This window comes from Thunnus albacares, chromosome 8 (assembly GCF_914725855.1).
Source record: "Thunnus albacares chromosome 8, fThuAlb1.1, whole genome shotgun sequence".
NCBI classification, from domain to species: Eukaryota; Metazoa; Chordata; class Actinopteri; order Scombriformes; family Scombridae; genus Thunnus; species Thunnus albacares.
In genome coordinates, this window is record NC_058113.1 from 16,845,530 (window position 1) to 16,868,379 (window position 22,850).

General features: G+C 39.7%; 1 protein-coding gene across 2 annotated transcripts; it reads left to right on the top strand.

Annotated features, from left to right (window-relative positions):
• The first annotated feature begins 763 nt into the window (after positions 1-763).
• Positions 764-21,250, top strand: ankrd28b (ankyrin repeat domain 28b). 2 transcript variants are annotated; one of them, XM_044360373.1, is made up of 28 exons: positions 764-921; positions 8,513-8,596; positions 9,156-9,234; positions 10,018-10,088; positions 10,211-10,411; positions 11,865-11,952; positions 12,354-12,496; positions 12,681-12,893; positions 13,306-13,384; positions 13,518-13,632; positions 14,365-14,447; positions 15,066-15,129; positions 15,239-15,307; positions 15,405-15,545; positions 15,723-15,834; positions 15,954-15,980; positions 16,096-16,170; positions 16,262-16,463; positions 16,552-16,639; positions 16,728-16,845; positions 17,300-17,519; positions 17,820-17,907; positions 18,000-18,083; positions 18,230-18,375; positions 18,499-18,581; positions 18,745-18,827; positions 18,986-19,077; positions 19,651-21,250. In XM_044360373.1, exons 6-28 carry the CDS (start codon positions 11,865-11,867, stop codon positions 19,932-19,934), a joined length of 2,697 nt encoding a protein of 898 aa, XP_044216308.1. In that variant the 5' UTR covers positions 764-921; positions 8,513-8,596; positions 9,156-9,234; positions 10,018-10,088; positions 10,211-10,411; the 3' UTR covers positions 19,935-21,250. The 2 variants fall into 2 exon arrangements, with proteins under 2 accessions (XP_044216308.1, XP_044216309.1); XM_044360374.1 differs by lacking the exon at positions 764-921 and adding an exon at positions 3,715-3,955.
• The last annotated feature ends 1,600 nt before the right edge of the window (positions 21,251-22,850 follow it).

Below are 22,850 nucleotides of genomic sequence, written 5' to 3' on the forward strand. Positions count from 1 at the left end.
TACATGCTGTTCATGTTGACTTATGCTGTACAAGAAACCCTTATGCTGGGTATGGTTTCAGACAAAAGATTAATCTTAAAGAAGTGGATTTGTGTGCTTCCTCACTACAATAAGAGAGAAAACCAAACTGGCTCTAGTGTAGATTTTTACAAATTCTGGGATCAATTTTTTGCCAGTTTGGATAAAAATAACACTGTCAACCCCAATAATGAATGTATGTAAAAGCATGTGACTTTCCAACATGTGACTTTTTCATGAAGAGCGCATAAATGCCATAGGCGCATATTTTAATGTGTGCTCCTCTGTCTGGCAATTTTCATTATTTCTATTAATCTTGCTACATTATTCTGTTTCAGTAGGAGATGGGAGGACCTGAAAATTGGAGCTTTGAATTTTTTGTCTTGCAAAGAACTAAAAATGTTGTTTACATGAAAAAAATTTTAAGATTTGAACGAAACCTTCAAAAAGCTCCTACAGAAAGAGCAGAGGGTGCTTTACTGTACGTGTTATTTGTCTTTCTCTCACTCATTTTCTCTCCCTGTTTCTCTCACACACACAGGGTCCTGTAAACAAGAAGGGTGTAAACACAGGGTCAGGGTGCAGTTTTAGAGAGACGGGTGGGGGTATGTGTGCAGGCATCTGTTTTCTTCATTTATGGATTTACTCCTTTGTCCGCAGTTTCTCCTCTTCTTAATTCAATTTGTGGGAACCCTCCTCCACCACAGCCTCCCCAGTGAGAAAGTATTCCTGCTGGGGTTACTGCGGCCTTCAGGAGGCTTAGGGACAGATCCAGGAGGATTACCCCCAGCAAGCGACCAACCTACACCCAAAATCATCAGCATAGCTGCTACAACCTTTTCCCTCTCCCCTCTCTTTGTGTCCAACGCCTTGAAATGTGAGACTACCCTGGAAAGTTGCCTGGTGAGCATAAACCCACATTCTTTCACAGGACCCCTGCTACCTCCCTCACTCACAAAAAATGTACTACTTTCCTGTACTGCTTTTTTTATTTTGGAATAAGACAGATGCCACTCGGTGGCAAGTAATCATCTCTTTGCCTTGACAACTTGAGACAGATAGCAGCCAGGCTGATGAATGAGTTACAGTAGTCATTTAGGGCTAACTTGTTTACATAGGTAAGTGGCATAAAGGTTTATAATAAACATCAAATATTCATCAGAAAGAGAATCTGCACCAATGTCAGTGCTCTTAGTTTATTAATACTGTCACATTCACATTCATATTCTACACTTATTATTCTACACTAACATTGTTTTTGTTTCATATCTACACTAAAGTGTTACAATGGAATAGCTGTAAAACAAAAAACAAATAACTAACTACAGTAGTTTATACACATTTCTTCCACTAGTAATGTATAACAGCAGCTCTTCCAGTCCTGAATTGCTGCTCTGTGGACTTTGGGATCTAAATGTACTGGGTCTGTGTCCATGACACAACCATTGAGTCATTGAGTGCACCATCAACAGAAGGGTTTGTGTCCAATCCTTTTGGCTATCTTCCATGAAATCATCCCCGCCAGACCTGTCTGTGGTATTTTCACTGTACAGAGGAAATTACTGTCCCACGTCATCAGCTGTTGTGGCCATAACATCCCATGAGAAATTCAAACATTGAAGGACACCCTTATTTGGATCCTTATTAATGCAACAGAGGGAACAAGTTTATTATATTACACCGAAGTGAAATCACTAACAAGTTGGTGTAAGTTAATGCAATTGTTTTTTTATTTTATCACAAGGATTACAGAAGTTGCATTATTCACTGAAGTCAAAAATCCTCTCAAATTCCTCTTGTCTCGACATAAAAATAAGCTCTGATACTGACACTTGGGCTTTAAGTTAATAAGCATTTACATATTGTATTTAAGCGTCCATTCAAATTAAATTACATCAGCTACTTTCAAAGTCTGCTTGTAGTTGAAGGGTAAGTCACTAGAGGGCCATATTCCACCACATTTTGTTGTTAGGTTGCAGGACCAAAACACAGTTAGCTTTTAAAACCCAATAACAATTACAGAGATAATCATTCAGCTCCAGGACACGTATATACTATATACTTTCATGTTATCTTGCAATGAATATGCCCAAAGGATATGTCTAAGAGCATATAAGTCAGCAGACAGAAGAGTATTTAAAAGGTGCAGAGTTTATAGGCTGTGCATGTGCATCACTTTTCACAGAATTGCTTGTGCAGCACAATCACTGTGGGTGCAGAAGTCCATTATTTACCTCATCAGCTCCCCTTTTCTAGACATGATGAGGGTGGGGTGGGGGTCGGGGGGGTGTTCTGTGGCAAATATTGTATTTATTCAAGGTATTACTTTTTCAGCTTGTAATTTCTGTTTGCACAAAACTGATTTACAGTACAGCTTCTATGAGGCCTATTAATTATGTAGCATGTTTATTGTTTGTGTCAGCAGAGCAGATGACCGTCTGTCTGGAGAAACTATTCCTGAGAGAATATTGTTCCTGATTAACATTTAACCCTCTACAAGGCTGCATTAGTTGCTCAGCGGCAGATGGTAGCATCGATAACACTTTTCACAACTTCAAGATGGTGTAAATGAATAGATAGATACATTTAGTTACTCAGAGGAAACCAGTTGAGAGCATCACTCATTTACAGTGGTGTTCTGCAAGTACACAACCAAACAAGTCATATAACAAAAAGTGTAAAAAAGTGTAAAACCAACAATCATAAATACAACACAAACACAAGACAAATTACTTACAAAAGAACAAAAAGAAAATGACAGTAATATAAGTACATTACACAGGGATAAAACAGACATATTAAAAAAAACAGGAGCATTTATTGTATAACACTTATTCCACCTATGAGGAACATAACAGGTGAATGCAGTTTTTCCTGGTTTTGTATTCAGATAAGGGATATCCAAGGTAATACATTCTTGTGAACGGGTATGGTATCCCATATTTCTGGGTCTTAAAAGTGATGATAAATAAAATGGTAGTTTATTTAGGATGGCTTTATAAATAAAAACAAGACGGTGTTGTTCCCTTCGAGTGGTAAGTGATGGCCACCCTACCTTCTCATGGGGGATACAATGATGGGTTCTAAAACTGTCACCTGAAATAAATTTTAAGTAATACACAGCACCAAGGGGTTTGCAGGTATGAGCAGCTTCATGCATGTAAACTACATCTGCATAGTCAAGCACTGATGAAAATGATGCCTGTACAATCTGCAACCTACTGCTAAAAGAGAGGCACTGCTTGTTTCTGTGAAAGAAACCTAATTTTAACTTAAGCTTTTTATTCAGTTCCTCAACATGAGTTTTAAATGATCATTTTTAATCTAACCAGGTACCCATGTACTTATAACATGGAACTTTTTTAATGTACTAATAGTAATACTTAAGTGGATTTTTTTAATTTGAGATCTGGTGAAGAGCATGCAATTAGTCTTATCTGGATTTAGTAAAAGCTTAAGTTTAAAAATAAAACAACAGAAAAGCCGACCAAACGGACACATTTATTCAAACTACAAAATATAACTAATTCCATGCTGGATAAATAATTTAAGATTATTCAAAAAAATGTCGACATATATTATGAGGAGCGTAGTGAGCAATGCAATATTCAACACAGTGCGTCTCACAGAGCGCTGTTAGCAACAACCAACCAATAGCTTCCTTACTGACACGTAGAGCGCGTTTGGCCAATTGAATCGCTTCTTTTTGCGAGGTGGCGTATGGTGGCGGCAATGTTATGGAGTTTCCGCTACTCTTCTACTTTCATGCCATCAGGTTAGGAAGCTAGCAAGATTGCTAAGCTAGCGAACACGCTAGGCCTCCATCAGACCAACGGGAGAGCTGTTCGGGAGGAGAAAGACAAATATCCCTTTCATGAATCTGCATGAGAACAGCTAAACTCCCAGAAATATGGTGGTTCTCAAAATTCGAGACCAGGTAAGTGATCATTGTATCAAAAGCGGATCCAGGTCCAAGCTAATGTTGGCTGGCTAACGTGAGCTAGCATCCCCAGTTTCAACATTTGCCAGCGGAACGTTTCTCCAGCTAACGTTATTCTCCGAAACGGAAGCATTTCCCTGAAGCGTGAATCTAGATATTTAATTGTCGCATATGAAGTGCAAGTTAGATACAGTGTACTTGTCGGGTGAATCACATTTGGAGTCAGTTTTTTATAGGGCTTCACATTTACATTGAGACACATGCTCAAGCGGGTTGTTGAGTTGTAACCAGCTAATGTTACTGTTTATCTGCCAGCAATTAGCCAGAGCCTGCGAGAAATGCAGTTCAGACAGATCAGATCAGTTGGGTAAGTGATTGTTTAGCGTATTGTGACAAAATAGTACAAAACTTGGTTTGAGTTGTCGCTTCCAAGTGATCGTATGATTTAATAATAGCCACTAAATCTCTGCAATGTAATGTGAGGTGATTACCATAACAACCCATGCGATCTGTTGACTGTGACGTTACTCTGACAACTGGACGTTTGTGACATGCATGATGTTAGCTTGCTCAGCTGGGGAGGTTTTGTGATGGATAACATGTAAACACATTAGTAATGATGTAGTTTGTATGCGCCAATTCACCTAACTACATGGTTAACCTTGTGTGAATAGCACCACTGTGTTGTGACAGTGAGGATCTACCAGAAGCCCTGTTGATTTTGAGTAATTTTCCACGTTTATTTTTCACAGCAGGTTTATAACAGCTGTATAGATAAGTTGTGTCCTCGATCATAATCTTTTAGTATTGCCCCAATATATATAACTCCCAATAATTCAACCGTGCCTGTCAGACACAGTCTACAAAGTTGTTTACCTAATGTTATTTATATCTATTATATGAATGGAATACATGCAGTTTAACAGCTGTGTAATGGTTATAATAAATGTATGAGGTGACTGGCAGTGTGACAGGATTAGACGTGTGTCGTCTAACTGTATTAAACACTTGTCATCTACTTGTGAAAACAAAAATAGCTTTCTGTTATCATTTAAGGACTGCGTGTTTTGCACATGCCTGCTATTCTTGTAACATATTTGCATGTGTCTTTCATTGTGTGTGTGCTTGAATGATCGTGTGCCTGGGCTCCTGTGAGCCGGTGGAGTTGCCAAAGAGCCGTCTCCATGGTGATGGTATTAACTAGGCTGGCTTCTATGAGGAGAGAGGAGGTGCACAGTCGTGCAGCTAGAGAAGCATAGAAAATCTCCTACATCAGTCGTGCAGGGCTGCAGAACTGAAAACAAAATGCAGATTTGTCCTTCCTTTTCAGAAATCGTCAAAATGAGACCGTGTAAGACGCACAAGTGCCCTACTTGTTACCCTGAATTTACCCCCAGTCATTCTAACCTCCATTGTGCCCTGCAGATATTCATGGGCATTACAGAATGAGATAATGGTCTCTTGTTTTTGAAAAAAGACTCTTAAGATACTAGCTGGTAATGGTAGTCTGGTAATTCTTGCTTAGCCTGAATACTTACTGAGCATCAATCCATCCGCTGAAATGCGTCATGCGGCTCAAATTTGTACAAGGCCATAGCTTATCATGTCCTGTTGGTTTCCAGCATGCTTCAAAGGGTAATAATCTTACCCATGCCACCATGTGCACCTTGAATGGTATTGAAACTGCAGTATTATTCTCTGTGGCAAATTGATCACAATATATTTTTATTTCAAGTGCTTACAGTGTTTGATAGTTTGTTTTAGACCTTGTGGCAGAAAAGTTGAGTTTAATGCATATAGGACGTACAGTAAAAATGATTTCTGTCATCTTAAATTGAAAGTACTTGGCTCCTCAGTAAACTTTCATAAAGCTTAACAGTCTAAAGTCCCTTATGAATGATAATGGATAATAATGTGGTTGTTAGCCATTGAAACCTATTTGGAAGCAGCACAGAGACAAGAAGGATCCAAACATAGGCTAGCTGATGCTGTTTCATACGGCAAAGTATGAGGCTCAAATTATGCCATATAATCTAGATGTCTTTTGTACATGAGGTCATATAATCTGCATGGCTCATTAGCTAATTAGCTAGCTGGGCAGCCTGGTGGGTTCAATGAGGGATGAAGTCTTAATGAACAAATGTCTCTGCTCTACATACATCATCATGACTGTAAGCAAGAAAAACTCCAGCTCCTGGAAATGATTGCATGCAGAGAGATGGGCTGTTGCAGTTAAATAGTTGGTCAGTGCTGTTGTTTCCGCTCAAACATGAGGCGCATTCAGGATTTGTCTTTTTACTCTTTGCTGCTTTTTCCTTAGAAGATCTATAAAGGTAACTGTGTTGCACAAAGTGCCAAGATAATGCAGGCTTTCATCCCAGCTCAACATTACAGCAGGTGATTTTAAAACCTGCAGGCTCTCGACAGTCTCGACCCTCCTGCTTCTTCATCTTACGTTTTGTTTTGGATACAGGGGTGCACATTGCTCATTCAAAGGTTATGATAGTTCATGTGTATTTAAAGTGCAAGATATAGGCTATTTGACCTGACACACAACATTTAAGTATCATCAAATTTCTCAGATATCATTAGTGGAAACGGCTTTATTTGTGGCTTAATTTGTTCGTTTTTTTTTAGGAAACTTGTCTAAAGTCAGGGAAGAGTTAAGTTTTTGTGGAAGCCAGGAATGTTCCATCTGGGTCTTTCATGGGTAACCAGTTGCAGCCTCTGGATGGGATCCCCTGCCCTCACTGTTCTCCCCATCCATGCCAGCCTCCTCCCACAGGCAGTGGAAAACGGCCTGATCAAAGACTCTCTGCTGGTGTTATGGTGGATCAGATAGAGGAGAGCTGCAGTGTTGATCTGGCTTAACATGACACACGAGGGTTCATGAGCACACGCTTACATTTTACTGTCTGTGACTGATGATCGTGGCATTCAGTGGTTTCCCAAAAAAATTTGATGAGTCATAGGGATGTAACAGAGGTTGATGACACAAATGTGACTATGAAGTTGACCGTATGTGTTATAGAATGAAACCAGCGGAACCAACCATAAGTGGTGACGATCTGCAGCTCAGTACTTAGTGGAGAAGAAGGCTGTCCTGCATGAAAGATAAAATAGTAATTTCGAATCGGCTCACTTAGGGATTCAAACTTTTTGTGTTTTTTGTTTTTTTTTTTGTGGAAAAATTACACTTTACCAACAAGTGACTCATGTAGAGAGCTAGATGGACCTGATGTTGTAGGCGTTTGGTCAAGTTTTAAGTCTGCTGTGCTGGAGCATTTTTTGGTTTCCAGTTCCAACACACTATTCAGAGACATTGCACGTGTTGTCAGAGAGTCTTATCTTACAGGAAGTGTTGCCAAGATTCTGCAACAGTGTCACAATGAATAACTTCAGCTACCGGCACATGGTTAAATACTTATATTAAATCTTTAATGTGGTTTCAGTTACATGTCTTAAAAACATGGTTGTTACTCTGATCCCCCAAAACCCCCCTTTTTTCTTTTTCTTTTTCTTTTTTCATTTACAAAAGCCAAATATCATTACTGTAAATACCATTATATCCTAGAAATGAAGAAACGTGTTACGATTTATTTAGTCTTTTCCGCATATCTGGTAATCATGCACATGTAGAACGCACAGTAACATTGTTCCTTCTCTGTGTATACACCCCTAAGAAGGGTGGAGCCAACTTTCACTACTTTTTAAGAAGCCAGGGCAGGAAGCAAGATCCTTGAGTCAGTCTTTGTGAAGAATTTCAACCATTGTCTAATTTACTTCAGTTTAACTTTTAAAACCTTGCTTCACCTCTCATCCAACCTGTCACGTTGGATGTTTTGAACGGGGAATCGGCTCTGGACATTGTTCTTTTTTTTCTTTTTGTCTGCCTCTGTTGAAGATATAGACAGTCACAGCAGAGAGCTGGTCTTGCTGAAGCATAAATTCTATCAGGATAAAAAAGAAAAGATGGACAGTATTGTTAAAACATCAGCAACGTTGGCATCTCTCCTCTGGAGCACGTAACCGGACTCGTATTCATCCAAGGATTGTGATATTTCTCTCAGTGCCATGGGATGGATACACTTTTCTGGCCTGTCAACTGACTGTAAACAAAATTGGCTGCTCAGCAGTATCAATCCAGACCGTCAGCCTCCAACATCGTCTGATATGTGTCACCATTTTTTTTTTTTTTACAATGTACATTTGAATATGTATAGCAGCCTGCTCCCTGTTATTCTCCAGGGAGCAGAATATTTGGGGATTTTTTAGTAGCCAAAACATGATTGGGTTGACAGTGTGATCGTTGAGCAAATGAGTCTTGTGTGTATTGTGGTTCTTGAGGACGAGGATCCCGAAGTCACTCAAACCTCCAAGGTCTGAATGAGTATTGTATTCTCAAACTCGGCCTTTCAAGTTTTACAATCAAAAGTTTTCACTCATGGGTCGCTGTTCTCTGAAATCAAATACTCTCTCTGTAATTATTATGCACTTCTGCACAAGTGTTTGCATGTCAGTCGATGTTGACACGCTCTCTTCTCTCTTTTACAGCCTGCTTTGCTGAAAGCTATTTTCAATGTGGATCCTGATGAAGTACGCGCACTCATATTCAAAAAAGAGGATGTGAATGCACAGGTAATTCCCAAAAGACTGTAACCAATCTCCACATCTGTTTCCTCATATTATTCTATTTTAAAATTACAACAACAACAACACAGAATTTAAAAACCTCAGATGTATAATTGTCCTTCAAAAGCGTCATACAACTCTCTCAACAGTTGCTGAGTACAAAACAGCACATGGTTTGGTTTTTACAGTTCCCACTGCGTGCTCTGGCACTGCTTGTTTTATTGCATTCCTCACCATTACTGCTTTGGTGGGGGTGTTTGCTTCAAAATAAGGCTGGTTTGTACTTGCTTGTGTTTCCCCGGAAAGCTTTTCAAGTAACTGAATTTGTGTTTAACCCACTTTTTGCCATGGATTATGACTGTGGGGCTGTTAATGTTCACTGGTTATTTTTCCCTTCTACTAATATACTGTCACAAATAGTAAAGATAATAGTGTTTAATGTCACTACAGGTCAGGATTATATTAGCCTCTATAAAGCAGAGAAGGAATACAAGGTTAAAACGGAAGTACAAAGTCTTTTGTTTGCTTTTAATCACAGTTGTGTCCTTCTGTTTGCTCATTACAGGACAATGAGAAGCGAACTCCATTGCATGCTGCTGCCTATCTCGGAGATGCAGAAATTATAGAGCTGCTGATTCTTTCAGGTATGTTTTTTTCCTCCAGAAGAGAATTTATGTAAAGAAGCTGTTGAAGGTAAACACAACCAAATTAATGTAGTGTAGAGCTCTTACAACTTAGTATTCATCCCTAAACATTAAATGTTCAGACATCTAACAGTCTATCCAGCTCAACTTGAAAGCCAAATGGTTTAGGAAACAAATGTTGCTGTAATGTAACAGTATAGAAATGATGATGAGTGTTTCAAGCATCAGGAGAGAATCTTCAAAATGTTATGTTAGTTGTTAATTTCACAGGAAAGAGCGGAAATTATGTAACTATGTAACTGGTGTCACCATTATGGTTTGTTTAAGTAAGTGAGATGTTTATTCTATGACTGATGTGGCAAGTTCCGCAAGTCTTCATGTCTTTTGAATCTACTTAACTTATAATCACTTTAGGCAACACCTTTCTTCTGATATCTCGACATACTGGTTTCTCATTTCTGCTTTTTGAAAACAGAGAATCATTACCAGTGTTAACCCGTTCTCGACAACAATGACATTTCTCAAATGTGAAACTCAGTGGAATGTTTTTATGTTTCTGTCGCCAGATGGAGCATCTGCATTCAATATTGGCATAAACCTCTACACGCCTCCTTTCCAGTCTGTTTCTGATTTATGCTTTAACAGATATAGATATAGAATTGGAGAACAGTTTCCCCATAGCTGTCCAAAAGGCTGAATTTATTGTGTTACAAATGTTGTACCAGACGTCAAGAAAACGTATGACCTTAAATAGTCTGACAGCCATTGTCCTCTAATTTGTAGGTGCCAGAGTAAATGCCAAAGATAACAAGTGGCTCACTCCTCTGCACCGGGCTGTGGCCTCCTGCAGTGAGGTATGTGAACGTCTCTACGATTCTCTATCACACACACACTGATGTGCATTGTTGTTTTTTTTTTTTTTTAAAATGGAAACAGTGTAAAATTAAAAACCCACATGTGTCATGTCTTCTTACAGGAGGCTGTTCAAGTATTGCTGAAACACTCTGCAGACGTAAATGCCCGAGATAAGAACTGGCAGACGCCGCTTCACATTGCCGCAGCCAATAAGGCTGTCCGCTGCGCTGAAGCGCTCGTCCCACTGCTCAGTAATGTGAATGTGTCAGACAGAGCTGGCCGGACCGCGCTGCACCATGCAGCCTTCAGCGGTCACCTGGAGGTAATATCAGGTTTATAGTATTGTTTGATTCGGCTGTGAGCTGTAGTCGAAGAAGCACTTTAATCCCTTTTGTATTGATATTGTTGTAGCTTAATGGATAGAAATGGCAGCGCATTTAAATATTAATTGCTTAAGAAACAAAACGTGTTCTAACTTTTAAGGGTGAGTGGCTGTAAAGTCTGTGGTGTCTTGTGTTTTAAAACTTTAACCACTTCAGTATCACTCATATCATATTGACGGGGGAGTTTTATTCTCCTCTCCAGAGAGCATGTGCCACATGCACAAAGTTTTTATTGGCAAGCCATCAGACTAGCCAGGCTTAATGTTGGTTGTGTTTACAAGGCTATAAGTATAAGCTCCTGATCTTCTCCACTTGCTGACAGGAAGTGTCTCTGCTTGCCTCATAAATGTGTAAACACAATGGGCATTGTATGTAACATTTCAATAAGGAACTGAACAATGGTTATGTTTTTTGCCGGTTAAAGAAGTGTGAGGTGAAACTGTCAACATCTCCATATGTGGCAGCCACAATAACCACAGCATCAAGTATTACCACATAGTGCTGTTCCTTCCTCATAGTATTGGTTGTCTCTCTTTGTTTATTTTTGGCAAAGGTTTTTTTTTTAGTGCTGTTGTATTACTGTAAAGTAAATTTTTGGTGGGTGAAAATAATCAGCTATTTTGATCTGAGAGTCAGTTGCACAAATCCAACCCTAAGCTGAAAAAGCTGCACCTCAACAAACAATAAAGCTGCCTTCCAATGAACTAGTCAGGGCTTGTTTATAAAAAATAACACTTTTTCCAGATAACACTGGAGGCTGTCAGTCATAAATTGTGGCCACACACTCAAGGACACTAGGTTTCAGTGCTTGTCCAATCACATGCTTGCATGCAAATTACCCTTTATGTCCGGTGTGTATATCATAAACTCACATGTGTTAGATATGTTATGGGTGGAACTGCCTTGTCTAATCAAGCATGAATGCAAACCAAGAGCAACGAAACTGTTCATGCAAACTTGTGGTAAAGCAGGAATTTTCTAGTAAGATGCACAATAAATACTGAGGTGGGGGCACATTTTTATAGCCTTGATAACATGACATACAGTAACGGCACACTGTGGAACTGGACAGTTTAATGCTTAGTGTCTTTGTGTCTTGTTTACCTGTGTTGAACTGTATGCAAAATAAATGCCAAACTGTTTTTCAAACCACATTTGGTCCGTAATTTAAAAGAGAATTTACTTTGGGCTTCATGAAAGCTCAACTAATTCATGAGATTAGATCAAATCGAAATAATCTGTATCCTTGTTTGTGGTGTAGAGCAGAGGATCAGTACATTAACCCAAGTATCAAGGCATGACAAAACCGTCATGCCTTGATACTTGGGTTTACAACTGCCCTCCACATCATCTCTGATTGCTTTTTTTTCCCCCGTCTGTTGCTGCTATTAGATGGTGAGGCTCTTACTCTCTAGAGGAGCCAACATCAATGCCTTTGACAAGAAGGACCGCCGTGCAATCCACTGGGCAGCCTACATGGGTAATAAATCAACCACAGCAATTTTATGTAATATTATTCATTTTTCCTTGTCACTTTGAGAGCTCCTGTCATCTTGTGGTCAGTGAAAGTTTCCAGGACTGGGTTGAAAAAGCAATACTGCCCATTTCAATTATTTTTAAGGTATCAGTGGTTATTTTGGAAGGAGATAAATATTTCATTCAGTGAATTATTCCAGAAAGTATCATCAGCATTTAGAAAACATTAAAACATGAGCCAACATTGAAGATATCACTGTGATCATTTAGCATGTACCGATAAGCTTTAAAATCCAGTCTGTTGAAGGAATACTGCCCAGTGCATTCATATATGACGAAATGAAATACTAGATGATATCTTGATGGCATGTTCATGTAATTAAATCGTTCTCTTTTCGTCTTCAGGGCACATAGAAGTGGTGAAGCTGCTGGCCTCTCATGGAGCCGAGGTGGCCTGCAAAGATAAGAAATCGTATACACCGCTACATGCAGCAGCCTCCAGTGGAATGATCAGTGTTGTCAAATACCTCCTGGACTTGGGGGTGGATGTGAGTTCCACCCACAGTTGTACTGTCATTACACTGCAGACACTGCTAGATCCTTTCCTCTGACCATGAAATGCAACAACATCCCAACTGTGTATCCTGATTTAGGATTTGAAGAGTTTAGAAACATTTCTTTTAGTAGTGCATGAAAAGTACATAACTACACGCTGTTCATCTTGCTGTCCAGATCAATGAGCCCAACGCGTACGGCAACACACCCCTCCATGTGGCCTGCTACAACGGACAGGACGTGGTGGTGAACGAGCTCATAGAGTGCGGGGCTAACGTGAACCAGGTGAACGAGAAGGGCTTCGCACCTCTCCATTTTACCGCCGCCTCTCGCCACGGGGCGCTCTGTCTGGAGCTGCTAGTCTGCAACGGGGCAGATGTCAACATCAAGGTGAGTAAAAACCAGAATGTCACCTCTCAACGCTGACTACTTAGAAAAAGATTGCGCCCCTTGATATGGGAAAGCTGTTACTCAATAATTGGCACTCCTTTTCCAGACACAGCTACATTATTGAAATATAATCACACAAGTGTTGATGATACGACAACAGTCACAAAGATTATGTGGTTAAGAGAGAAATTCTTTTAGTCATCTCTTTAAACAGTCAAACTTGTTGCTAGCATGTGATTCATACTTAGTGTGCTTTTTTTCTTACAGTAAAAAAGATGTCAGAATGTCAAAAGGTGTTTTTATAGCATTTGGTTGTTTCATTCAAATCCTTAGCCTGTTTATTCATGTTTTATAGCTGAAGCCATAGTAATAACCTCCAAAACGATACCAGTGTGTCTCTGTTTCTCTCCAGAGTAAAGATGGTAAGACGCCCCTCCACATGACAGCGATCCACGGGAGGTTTTCAAGGTCTCAAGCAATCATTGAGAACGGTGAGCTCTTCTAAATACGTGGCCTCATTGATGTCTCACACCAGACAGTAAAGCTAAAACCGCTTCTCAGTGTTAATCAGACTAAGTGCTTGCTTTGTTTTGTTTTGTGTTTTTTTTTTTTTTTTTCCTGAAGGTGCTGAGATTGACTGTGAAGATAAGAACGGAAATACACCACTGCACATTGCAGCTCGATACGGACACGAGCTCCTCATCAACACCCTCATTACTAACAGAGCTGACACAGCTAAGTGAGTGAGCTTGATTGTCGTTTCAACACATTCAACAAATTATGGTTGAGCTGCATGTTTAAATCTATCAAGAGCAGACAAGTATTGACTGTCATGTAACTGATACAGAAGATTCTGTGGTTAAGTCAAGTCAGTTGTATTTATGTAGCCCCAAATCACAAGTTTGCCTCAAAGGGCTTTACAATTAGTACAGTGTGCAGCGCCCTCTTTCTTTTGATGATTGAGATAAGGAAAAACACTCCCAAAGAAACCTTTGACATGAAAATAGGGCTGCAACTAAGGACTATTTTCATCATTGATCTGACCATTATTTTTTCAATTTATCATTTTGTCTATAACATTTCAGAAAATAATGATAAATGCCTTTTTTTTTTGTTTGTTTGTTTGTTTGTTTGTTTTTTTCAAAGAGCGCATAGTGTGACATCTTCAAATGTCCTGTTTTGTCAAATCAATAGTCCAAAATCCAGGGTTTTCAGTTTATCATCATGTATGATCCAGAAAACCATCAAATCATCATATTTGAGAAACTGCAATCAGTAAATATTTGTCTTTCTTGCTTATAAATTGACTAAAACGCTTATTCACTTATCAGAATAGTTGCTGATTAATTTTCTGCCTACCGACTAATTGATGCAACTCTATGTAAAAAAGGCGGGCCTAGCCTCTGATTAGCACCAGTGTCAGTAGTTGGGTAAAATTATTGGCCAAATTAACATGATGTGTCTTTTTCAGACGAGGGGTCCACGGTATGTTCCCACTGCATTTGGCTGCTCTCAGTGGATTCTCAGACTGTTGCAGAAAGCTCCTGTCTTCGGGTGAGCAGCTCAGTTCTTTACAATGTTTGTCACTTTGATTGTTCTTAACTGCACATGCTCATTTACAGTATGCAAATATTCTCTGTTTCTCTGTTAAGCGTCTTCAGGTTAGGCTAACCCATTGTTGCTAACTTTGGAGCTAACCCTCTTCACTTTTCCCGCAGTTGGGGAAACGACAGACGTTACTTTTCTTGGTCTTGAGAAGCTGCAGCATTTATTAACTGACACACTGTAGCCTGTACGGTACATTTACTGCCAGACTGACAACTTACTGCTAACCTTTTCCTCTGCTCCACTCGCATTCACTGTCACTTTTCTGCCGCTCGCACCCACTCAACCACACACTGCGCACACATTATGCACTGCCCTGTTCCTTAAAGAGTTTCCCAGGCAACAACACAGAGGTTGACTCACATTACAGAACAGCGCTGCACTGAGAGGTCCCCAAACACTATTGATTTCCAAATGAATGGATACTTGGTGTTATTTTTGGCATTAAAAAAAGACTTTTTTTGGCCTGGCGGGGATTCTTGTTGGCCTGGCAGCCTGCCAGGCCTATACAATTAAAAGGGAAACACTGGTGATGGATCATGCTCATAATCCTTTATTCTGATGCAGGCTTTGATATAGATACTCCTGATGACTTTGGAAGGACCTGTTTACATGCTGCAGCTGCTGGAGGGTGAGTTGAGGACAGCTGAATATTATATTTAATTACAAGAGAGTTCATGACTGATAACAGTAAGAATATCATCATATTGATCACTTTATCATCTTTTAAATCTTCTCAGAAACCTGGAATGTCTCAATCTCCTTCTCAACACGGGGGCAGACTTTAATAGAAAGGACAGCTTTGGCAGGTTTGTAGCATTTAATGGCCCATGTGGATCAAGACTGTGCTCTAAGAGTCTGTCAGTCCAGTTTGAACAGTGAACTGAACTATGTGTGCTTTTCCAGGACCCCTCTGCACTACGCTGCTGCCAACTGTAACTACCAGTGCCTGTTTGCTCTGGTGGGCTCTGGAGCCAGTGTCAATGACCTAGACGAACGGGGATGCACTCCTCTCCACTACGCTGCTGCCTCTGACACAGACGGAAAGTCAGTAATACTTTAAACATTCAGTTTCAGAAAAGAGGTGGTTGCTTTGTGGAAAGCGGGTGATGCTTGAGGGTTTTCATGATATAAAAGCTCACTTATTGGTTATGCTGAGTAACAACTGAAGACTTGAAAGAAGATGTTGTTTGCTTGACTACAGCCTCTTTGTTGTGTCTACAGGTGCCTGGAATATTTACTGCGAAATGATGCAAATCCAGGGATCCGGGACAATCAGGGCTACAATGCTGTGCACTACGCCTCCGCATATGGACATCGCCTCTGCCTGGAGCTGGTGAGAACTTCACTTGCCAGAGTGCATGCCATATGGCTTCCATCATCTTTGTATTTCTGTATTGCTTTATTGTAATGAGGTTAAATCCATAGCTGATTTTCCCCAATTTTTTTTTTTAGATTGCAAGTGAAACCCCTCTAGATGTGGTGAGTGGAATTTGTAGTTTTTCATGTGCATAGATTAAGCCTCAGTGTCTTGTATATATGTCGTATTGAGCTTATATCTGAAGTAGGTTCTAACTTGTTTACCTGGTTTGTTCAGCTAATGGAAACCTCAGGGACAGACATCCTGAATGACTCTGATGTCAGAGCCCCCGTCAGCCCCCTGCACCTTGCTGTAAGTAACACTTGCTGGCATGAGAGGAATACATGTTATTATCCTTAGCTTTATCTTATGGTCATTTATTCATGGTGAATTCATTTTTCAGGCATACCATGGTCACCACCAAGCTATGGAGGTTCTGGTGCAGTCTCTGCTGGATCTAGATGTGAGAAACAGCCAAGGGCGCACACCTCTGGACCTGGCTGCATTTAAGGGCCATGTGGAGTGTGTGGACGTCCTAATCAACCAGGGAGCCTCCATCCTGGTCAAAGACTTCACCTTGAAGCGAACCCCCATCCACGCTGCAGGTATGGACCTGGACTTGCTTCTGTGCATTTAGATTTGTAAACTCACCGAATGACGCTGAAATTAACGATGTTCATTAATTCCTTGTAGCTACTAACGGTCATTCAGAATGTTTGCGTTTGCTGATTGGAAATGCTGATCTTCAAAGTGCAGTAGACATTCAAGATGGGAATGGACAGTAAGTATATGTTGTGATTTTTTTTTTTAAATTATTTTGTTTTGTAATCATAAGATGTTGTGAATTGATCATGTCTGTTCCCTCTCAGAACCCCTCTGATGCTGTCGGTCCTGAGTGGACACACAGATTGTGTGTATTCTCTGCTTAATAAGGGAGCCAATGTAGAAGCCAAAGACAAGTGGGGCAGGACGGCCCTGCATAGAGGAGTGAGTGCACCACTGTTGCATACACTGACATATACTATATATATGTAATTGGGTATTACATTTTCTATATTGGTACCCTACCTTATGCGCAGATTTCACTACCAGTACCAAACTTGTTCAAACTCTACCTTGCATAGTTTTGTGTAATGTAATAGCGTAAATGTTTGGATTTGGGTTTTTTTATTAGTATTTTTTCACTTCCCCCTTTACATGTACTTCTACAATTGTACTTAGATTAGAGTAGTTTCTATGAATGTTATAAATATAGTTTTTGTATTTTTATTTTTGCAGCCCTACTCATAACCATAAACACAAACCTTCCCTCTCTTCCTGTGGAGTGAATAAAAATCCATTACATTGGTCAGCTGTCATCAAAGCATTTAAAATCCGTCATTTGTCAGGGTGTGATCAATCATCAGTCATAACGCTCATATCTGTTCTCGTCTGGTCTCAGGCTGTGACTGGTCACGAGGAATGTGTGGAGGCCTTGCTTCAGCACAGCGCCAACTTCCTGGTGCGGGACTGTAAAGGGCGCACGCCGGTCCACCTGGCAGCAGCATGTGGACACATTGGGGTACTGGGAGGCCTGCTGCATGCTGCCCAATCAGTGGAAACACTCCCTGTCTTAACAGACAACCAAGGCTACACCCCACTGCACTGGGCCTGCTACAATGGTACAGAGATGAGAGTTTGGAAACCTCTTAAAGAAGCGATCATTATAGTTATGGAAATGTACATCTGATGTTTAGTAATGAATGCTTTTATAGTAAATACAGGCATGCTGCCAAGAAAGTAAAAGGAGCACTTGTGCAAGTATAGATTTTTTTTAAAAAGGCATGCACAACTTTATATTTCATATTTCATGCTTGTACATTTCTTTATTCACCCATTGTTTAAATTTTGCCACATGCTGATAAGGAAAAATGCTTGTTAAGCCCTGATTGTGAGCACTGGCTGATGCTTCTCTCCTGCAGGTCACGATACATGTGTGGAGGTTTTGCTGGAACAAGAGGTTTTTCACAAGGCCGAAGGCAATTCATTCAGCCCTCTCCACTGTGCTGTGTAAGACATTGTGCTGTTTTCTGTTTAGATCACTGCATGTGAGGACAGAACCTGTAACATATTAATTAATTGTGCTCTTTTCCGTTCTCAAGGATTCATGACAACGAAGGTGCTGCCGAGATGCTGATAGACACTCTAGGCCCTGCCATTGTCAATACCAAAGACAGTAAAAACAGGTATACACAGTCATATAAAAGCAAGTGCAACATTAATGTCAGCCTTGAGTTTTGTAACACACCTGATACTGGGCAAATGAGGTTCGTATCATGAGTGAATTACTGAATGATTAAAAACAAGCCTTGTTCTCATGTCATTTGTGCAGGACCCCCCTGCATGCAGCAGCCTTCACTGACCATGTGGAGTGTCTCCAGCTGCTGCTCAGCCACAATGCTCAGGTCAACAGTGTCGATGCCGCGGGGAAGACCCCACTCATGATGGCTGCTGAGAATGGCCAGACCAACGCTGTCGGTATGAATACCTCTCTACTTAAATCAAGATAGAAAATATCACTGAAGGATGCAATAATCAGTGTGGGATTGAATTAACTTCTTTCTTTTTTTCTGCATTCTACCTTATCATTCTCATTATTAGAGCTGCTGGTGAGCAGTGCAAAAGCAGATCTCACTCTGCAGGATGCAGTGAAGAACACTGCACTTCATCTCGCCTGCAGTAAGGTGTGTATGACCATTAGGTGGCACTGTTTCATTCTACAGCAGCTAATATACAGTATACCCTGCAAGTATAGGTTGAAATATTATGAACAGTGTGTATTTATTGTACGTTTTAAGGCTATTTGCTTGTTATTGATACCTATCATACCGGACTTGTATTCTACAGGGACATGAAACCAGTGCCTTGTTGATATTGGAGAAGATTGCAGACAGAAATCTCATTAATGCCACTAACGCCGCCTTACAGACGTACGTATCACTTGTATTACATTGTTTCTTGTCTCTTGCTGCGTTGGTGTGATTGAATAGAGTGTATTGTGTTTACTGTGGGGATTTGAATTATTAATGCAGAGATACAAATATTGATTTGCCTGTCAGCACATCCATGTTTGATTCTTTCTTTTAAGGCCTCTACACGTGGCTGCAAGAAATGGTCTGACTGTGGTGGTGCAAGAGCTGCTTGCAAAAGGAGCCAGTGTACTTGCAGTCGATGAAAACGGTAAATTCATGATAATTTTTTTTTTTTTACTATATACTATAACTTTTTCATGTGTTTTGGGCTTTTGCCAAATCTTGGGAAGTGCAAAATATTAATTTAATGGATACTATAGGATCTAAAATTAATGGGTACTAAAGTTTATTTGGGAAACATGACAGCCACACTATGAGAAAAAACAACAGATTAGAATTTGATTAGGTAATAGTCGTCATTTAAAATATGCCTTGGTTAGGTCTAATACTGATCTTTGAGAAACTCTCAGGCTCATTGGATTAAAGAGAATCTATAGTGAGTATGTTTAAGATACAGCGAAAAACTAAATTTGAAGTGTGTGCCCCAAGAGTCTCATTCTTACTCTGTTACTTAGTAGATAACTGTCACTAGCTGTTACTACTTTAACTCTTTCACAAACATCAGTAACAAAGTGACTGCAAATTCAGTCACTCAGCTCTCAATGTACAGGCACATTGCAGGATTGTTAATTAATAGTAAATCACTTAAAGAACTGATGCTAGAAACATGAAGCGTGTATCACTTTTCAGAATAAACAGTGGTGTATTGTCATTGCTTCAGGTTACACACCGGCCTTGGCTTGTGCCCCCAACAAAGATGTGGCAGACTGCCTAGCCCTGATCCTGGCCACCATGATGCCTGTGTCCCCCTGCACCCCGGCACCCACCCTCCCTTTCAGTGCCATTAACCACTACACCACCAGCCCCTCCAAGAGCGTCACCTTCGATAGCCTGCCCGCGCTGCGCGGCGAGCACAGCTCCTACTGCAGCTTCAACAACATCAGCCATCACGACGGCTTTTACAAAGACGAGGAGCTCAACGACTCGGATTCAGAGACGTACTGAAGGACAGGAGGAAGCGAGAAATGCGTTAAAACACACACCCTGTGTCTTAAAAATCACCCACTGTCAGTTTGGGAGGGCAGAAGAAGAGACGAGCCTTAAGAGTCCCCCACCCCACACCCCTACCACCCCCAACCCCACCACCGGAGAGTAAGAGAGGGAGGAGGTGCAGCAGGCTGGCCCATACCCATCCCGATCCCAGGTGTCCTTGCAGCTGATACTGGACCTCAGTAACCGTTGTTTTACCAACACTGACTTCTTGAGTGCTAAAAACTGTACTTGTTGGGTGGACAGCAACCTTTGTACGGCAATAACATGCTGAAGAGGAATGGTAGCACTTCACAGAAAGCTAAACCGACAGGGACCAAAAGACGTGGATGCATTTTAACCCAGTTTTAACTGTGTGAATGAGATTGAGAATTTTCAGTTTTTGGGGGAGCAGCCAGTTTCCAATTTTTGACATTTTTGTGAGAACTTAGAGAAGGTTGATATCCGCACACTACATCCATCAGAATGCACTTGTCCTTCAAGTCTGTACGTCATACAGGTGGAGAATCATTTATTTTTTTGAGATCAAAATTTTAAAATATCCATGTTCATGTCAACTTATCCTCTAGAAAAAAAAAATCAGATTTACTTACCTGGATAATTTAAAAATATTTGATATGTGTACTGGGTTATTTTTAAGTTGATCACCCTTACCTTTGTGTATTGACCTGTCCATTGCGGTTTAGTCTTTCAAGAATAAATTATTTGTGTACTTTCGGTTCCTATTTATGTGTTCATTTTGTGCCTTCATTAGTTACTGAGAAGATATGGGTTTGTAGAGGCAGCTGTGAAAGTACAGTGATGCGTACTAGGTAAGTAATGAAACATTTGTAAGAAGCACTGATCCAATACTGAGGTATCCGAGGCTCAGCTTTGTGAGGAGAAACACTGTAAACCAATGATAGGACAGCGTTTGATTTTCTTTGTTTGAATGATATATTTTTTTTGCTTTTATTAGTCAGTGTTTGTTGACAGGTTTTGCTTGCTTTAACTTAAAAAAAGAAACCACTCAATATCACCATAGAGTCAAAATTACCCAGTTTTCTCTGTTGAAAAAATCCTTTTAACTGGAAATATGTACAATACATTTGCTAGATTCAGTAGTATGGAAAAGGTTTTTCCTTCTTTTCCTTGCTTTTTCTTGAAGAGGAATGAAACTACCATGTATATAGAAATTATGACTGTGAATTCAAATCTCCAATGAATTCTTTCAGTACTGAGATTGCTGTATATTTTATGAGTAATAAAGAAATGAGTTATTTAATAATGAACACGAGTCCTTTTATGGAGTATTGCCTTTCAATCTGTTAAATATATCACACACTTGAAGCCTTTTTTGCGGAAAAGCACAGATGTAAATAATAAACTTTTTAATAGTACCTTCTAATATTTAGCAATTTTATATTTTCCTTTTGATCCTTGATTTATTAATTTATAAGTGTGCTTTTAGTGTTTTTTAAGTTCTAGGTGCAGCCTTGGCCAGGGCAGTTCTGTAAAGATAATTATTTTAACCTCAGCAAGGCGTTTTCCCAAAAATTAAAGTAATCATCATTGTTAAGTCAGTATAGTACAGTCTGTAGAGTGATATGGGGCCAACAATATGACACTTTTTTTCATACTTATGAATTTCCCTGAGTTACTGTCAATCTTTGAGTTGTGATGCACTGATGTGCTCTCTTCCAAAACTGATGATTTAAACAAAAGCCCAGTAACTCTCCAAAACCTATTTGTAAAATTTGTTTTTATTTATTTACTTGGTTATGTATATATTTAATAAAACTTATATTTCAATATTTGAAAACCCATATAAGTAATAAATAATAACTTATAAAGGATGAAATATTAAGTGTGGTAACAGACAGGATCACAGCTACCACTGATGACACTGAGGTCATGTCCTCAGTACTTTTTATTTTTGTTTTAGGCCTACTAAACTAATAAATAAATTAATCCACCAGAATGTTGTTCCTGGCAGTGGGGAGAATGCCTTGAAACACCAACTATGACCTCACTATTTCTAAAATCGCACAATAAAGCTCAGGATTGCACAAGATGAAACAAATATGATTAAAGGCCGTGCTCACACACACACAGGTGTTTTCACTTATTTTGGCTAATAAGACTCCTGCTCAGGTCGAAGTTGTAATTAGTGGACCCCAAGAGTAGCTATTGCCTTGGTAACAACTAATGGGGATCCAAATAAGTAATAAACATGAGATCACCAAAACTATATGAACCAATAAGAATGATCAAAGTGTAAACTTTTCCATGCAGAATAAAATTAATAGGAGGCTCGATCGAATTCAATAAAGCACAGTCTGCACCCACACTGAAGAAAACATGACAATAATAGAGAAAAATAAATGTGAGTTAAACTAAATAAAGGTATGTCCATGGCAATTATTTTTAAAAGGTAATGTGGACAAACTGAATAAACAGCCAGGGGGATTGTTGGTTAAAAATAATTAGAGAAAAGTTTTTTAAAGTCTTTTTGCAAGTATATGATATTGGACTATAAAAAGTTTTTCTTTGGATGTGTGATAAATCATGCAAGTGTAATCAGGCAGAATGAGTGAAAATACCAGTGTGGGTGGACAAGGGGTGTATAGGATGTTTTAAATGTGAGATCATACTAACATTTGAACGTTTGTGTTTATGATTATTATGGATAGAATTACATGAGCAACTCATTTTTACTTAACATTGATGTGCAATTACCATTGAATGAGCACAATTGTATCTGCATTAAGTAAAGTATGGGCATTCTAGCATCAAGTTAGCCTTCGTATGAAGATGGCAAAGGCAAGTCAGGAATATTTAATGAACCTGAAACGTCGTTCATCCAATCACAGCGCCCCTACACTGCCTCTG

What these genes read in the sequence shown, in the direction of transcription:
- ankrd28b (XM_044360374.1), top strand. Translation starts at nt 3,929, where the DNA reads ATGGTGGTTCTCAAAATTCGAGACCAG. An exon ending in CAGAAAGCTCCTGTCTTCGG is followed by an intron (nt 14,448 to 15,065) that starts GTGAGCAGCTCA and finishes ATTCTGATGCAG; the next exon opens with GCTTTGATATAGATACTCCT. An exon ending in TCAGCCCCCTGCACCTTGCT is followed by an intron (nt 16,171 to 16,261) that starts GTAAGTAACACT and finishes TTCATTTTTCAG; the next exon opens with GCATACCATGGTCACCACCA.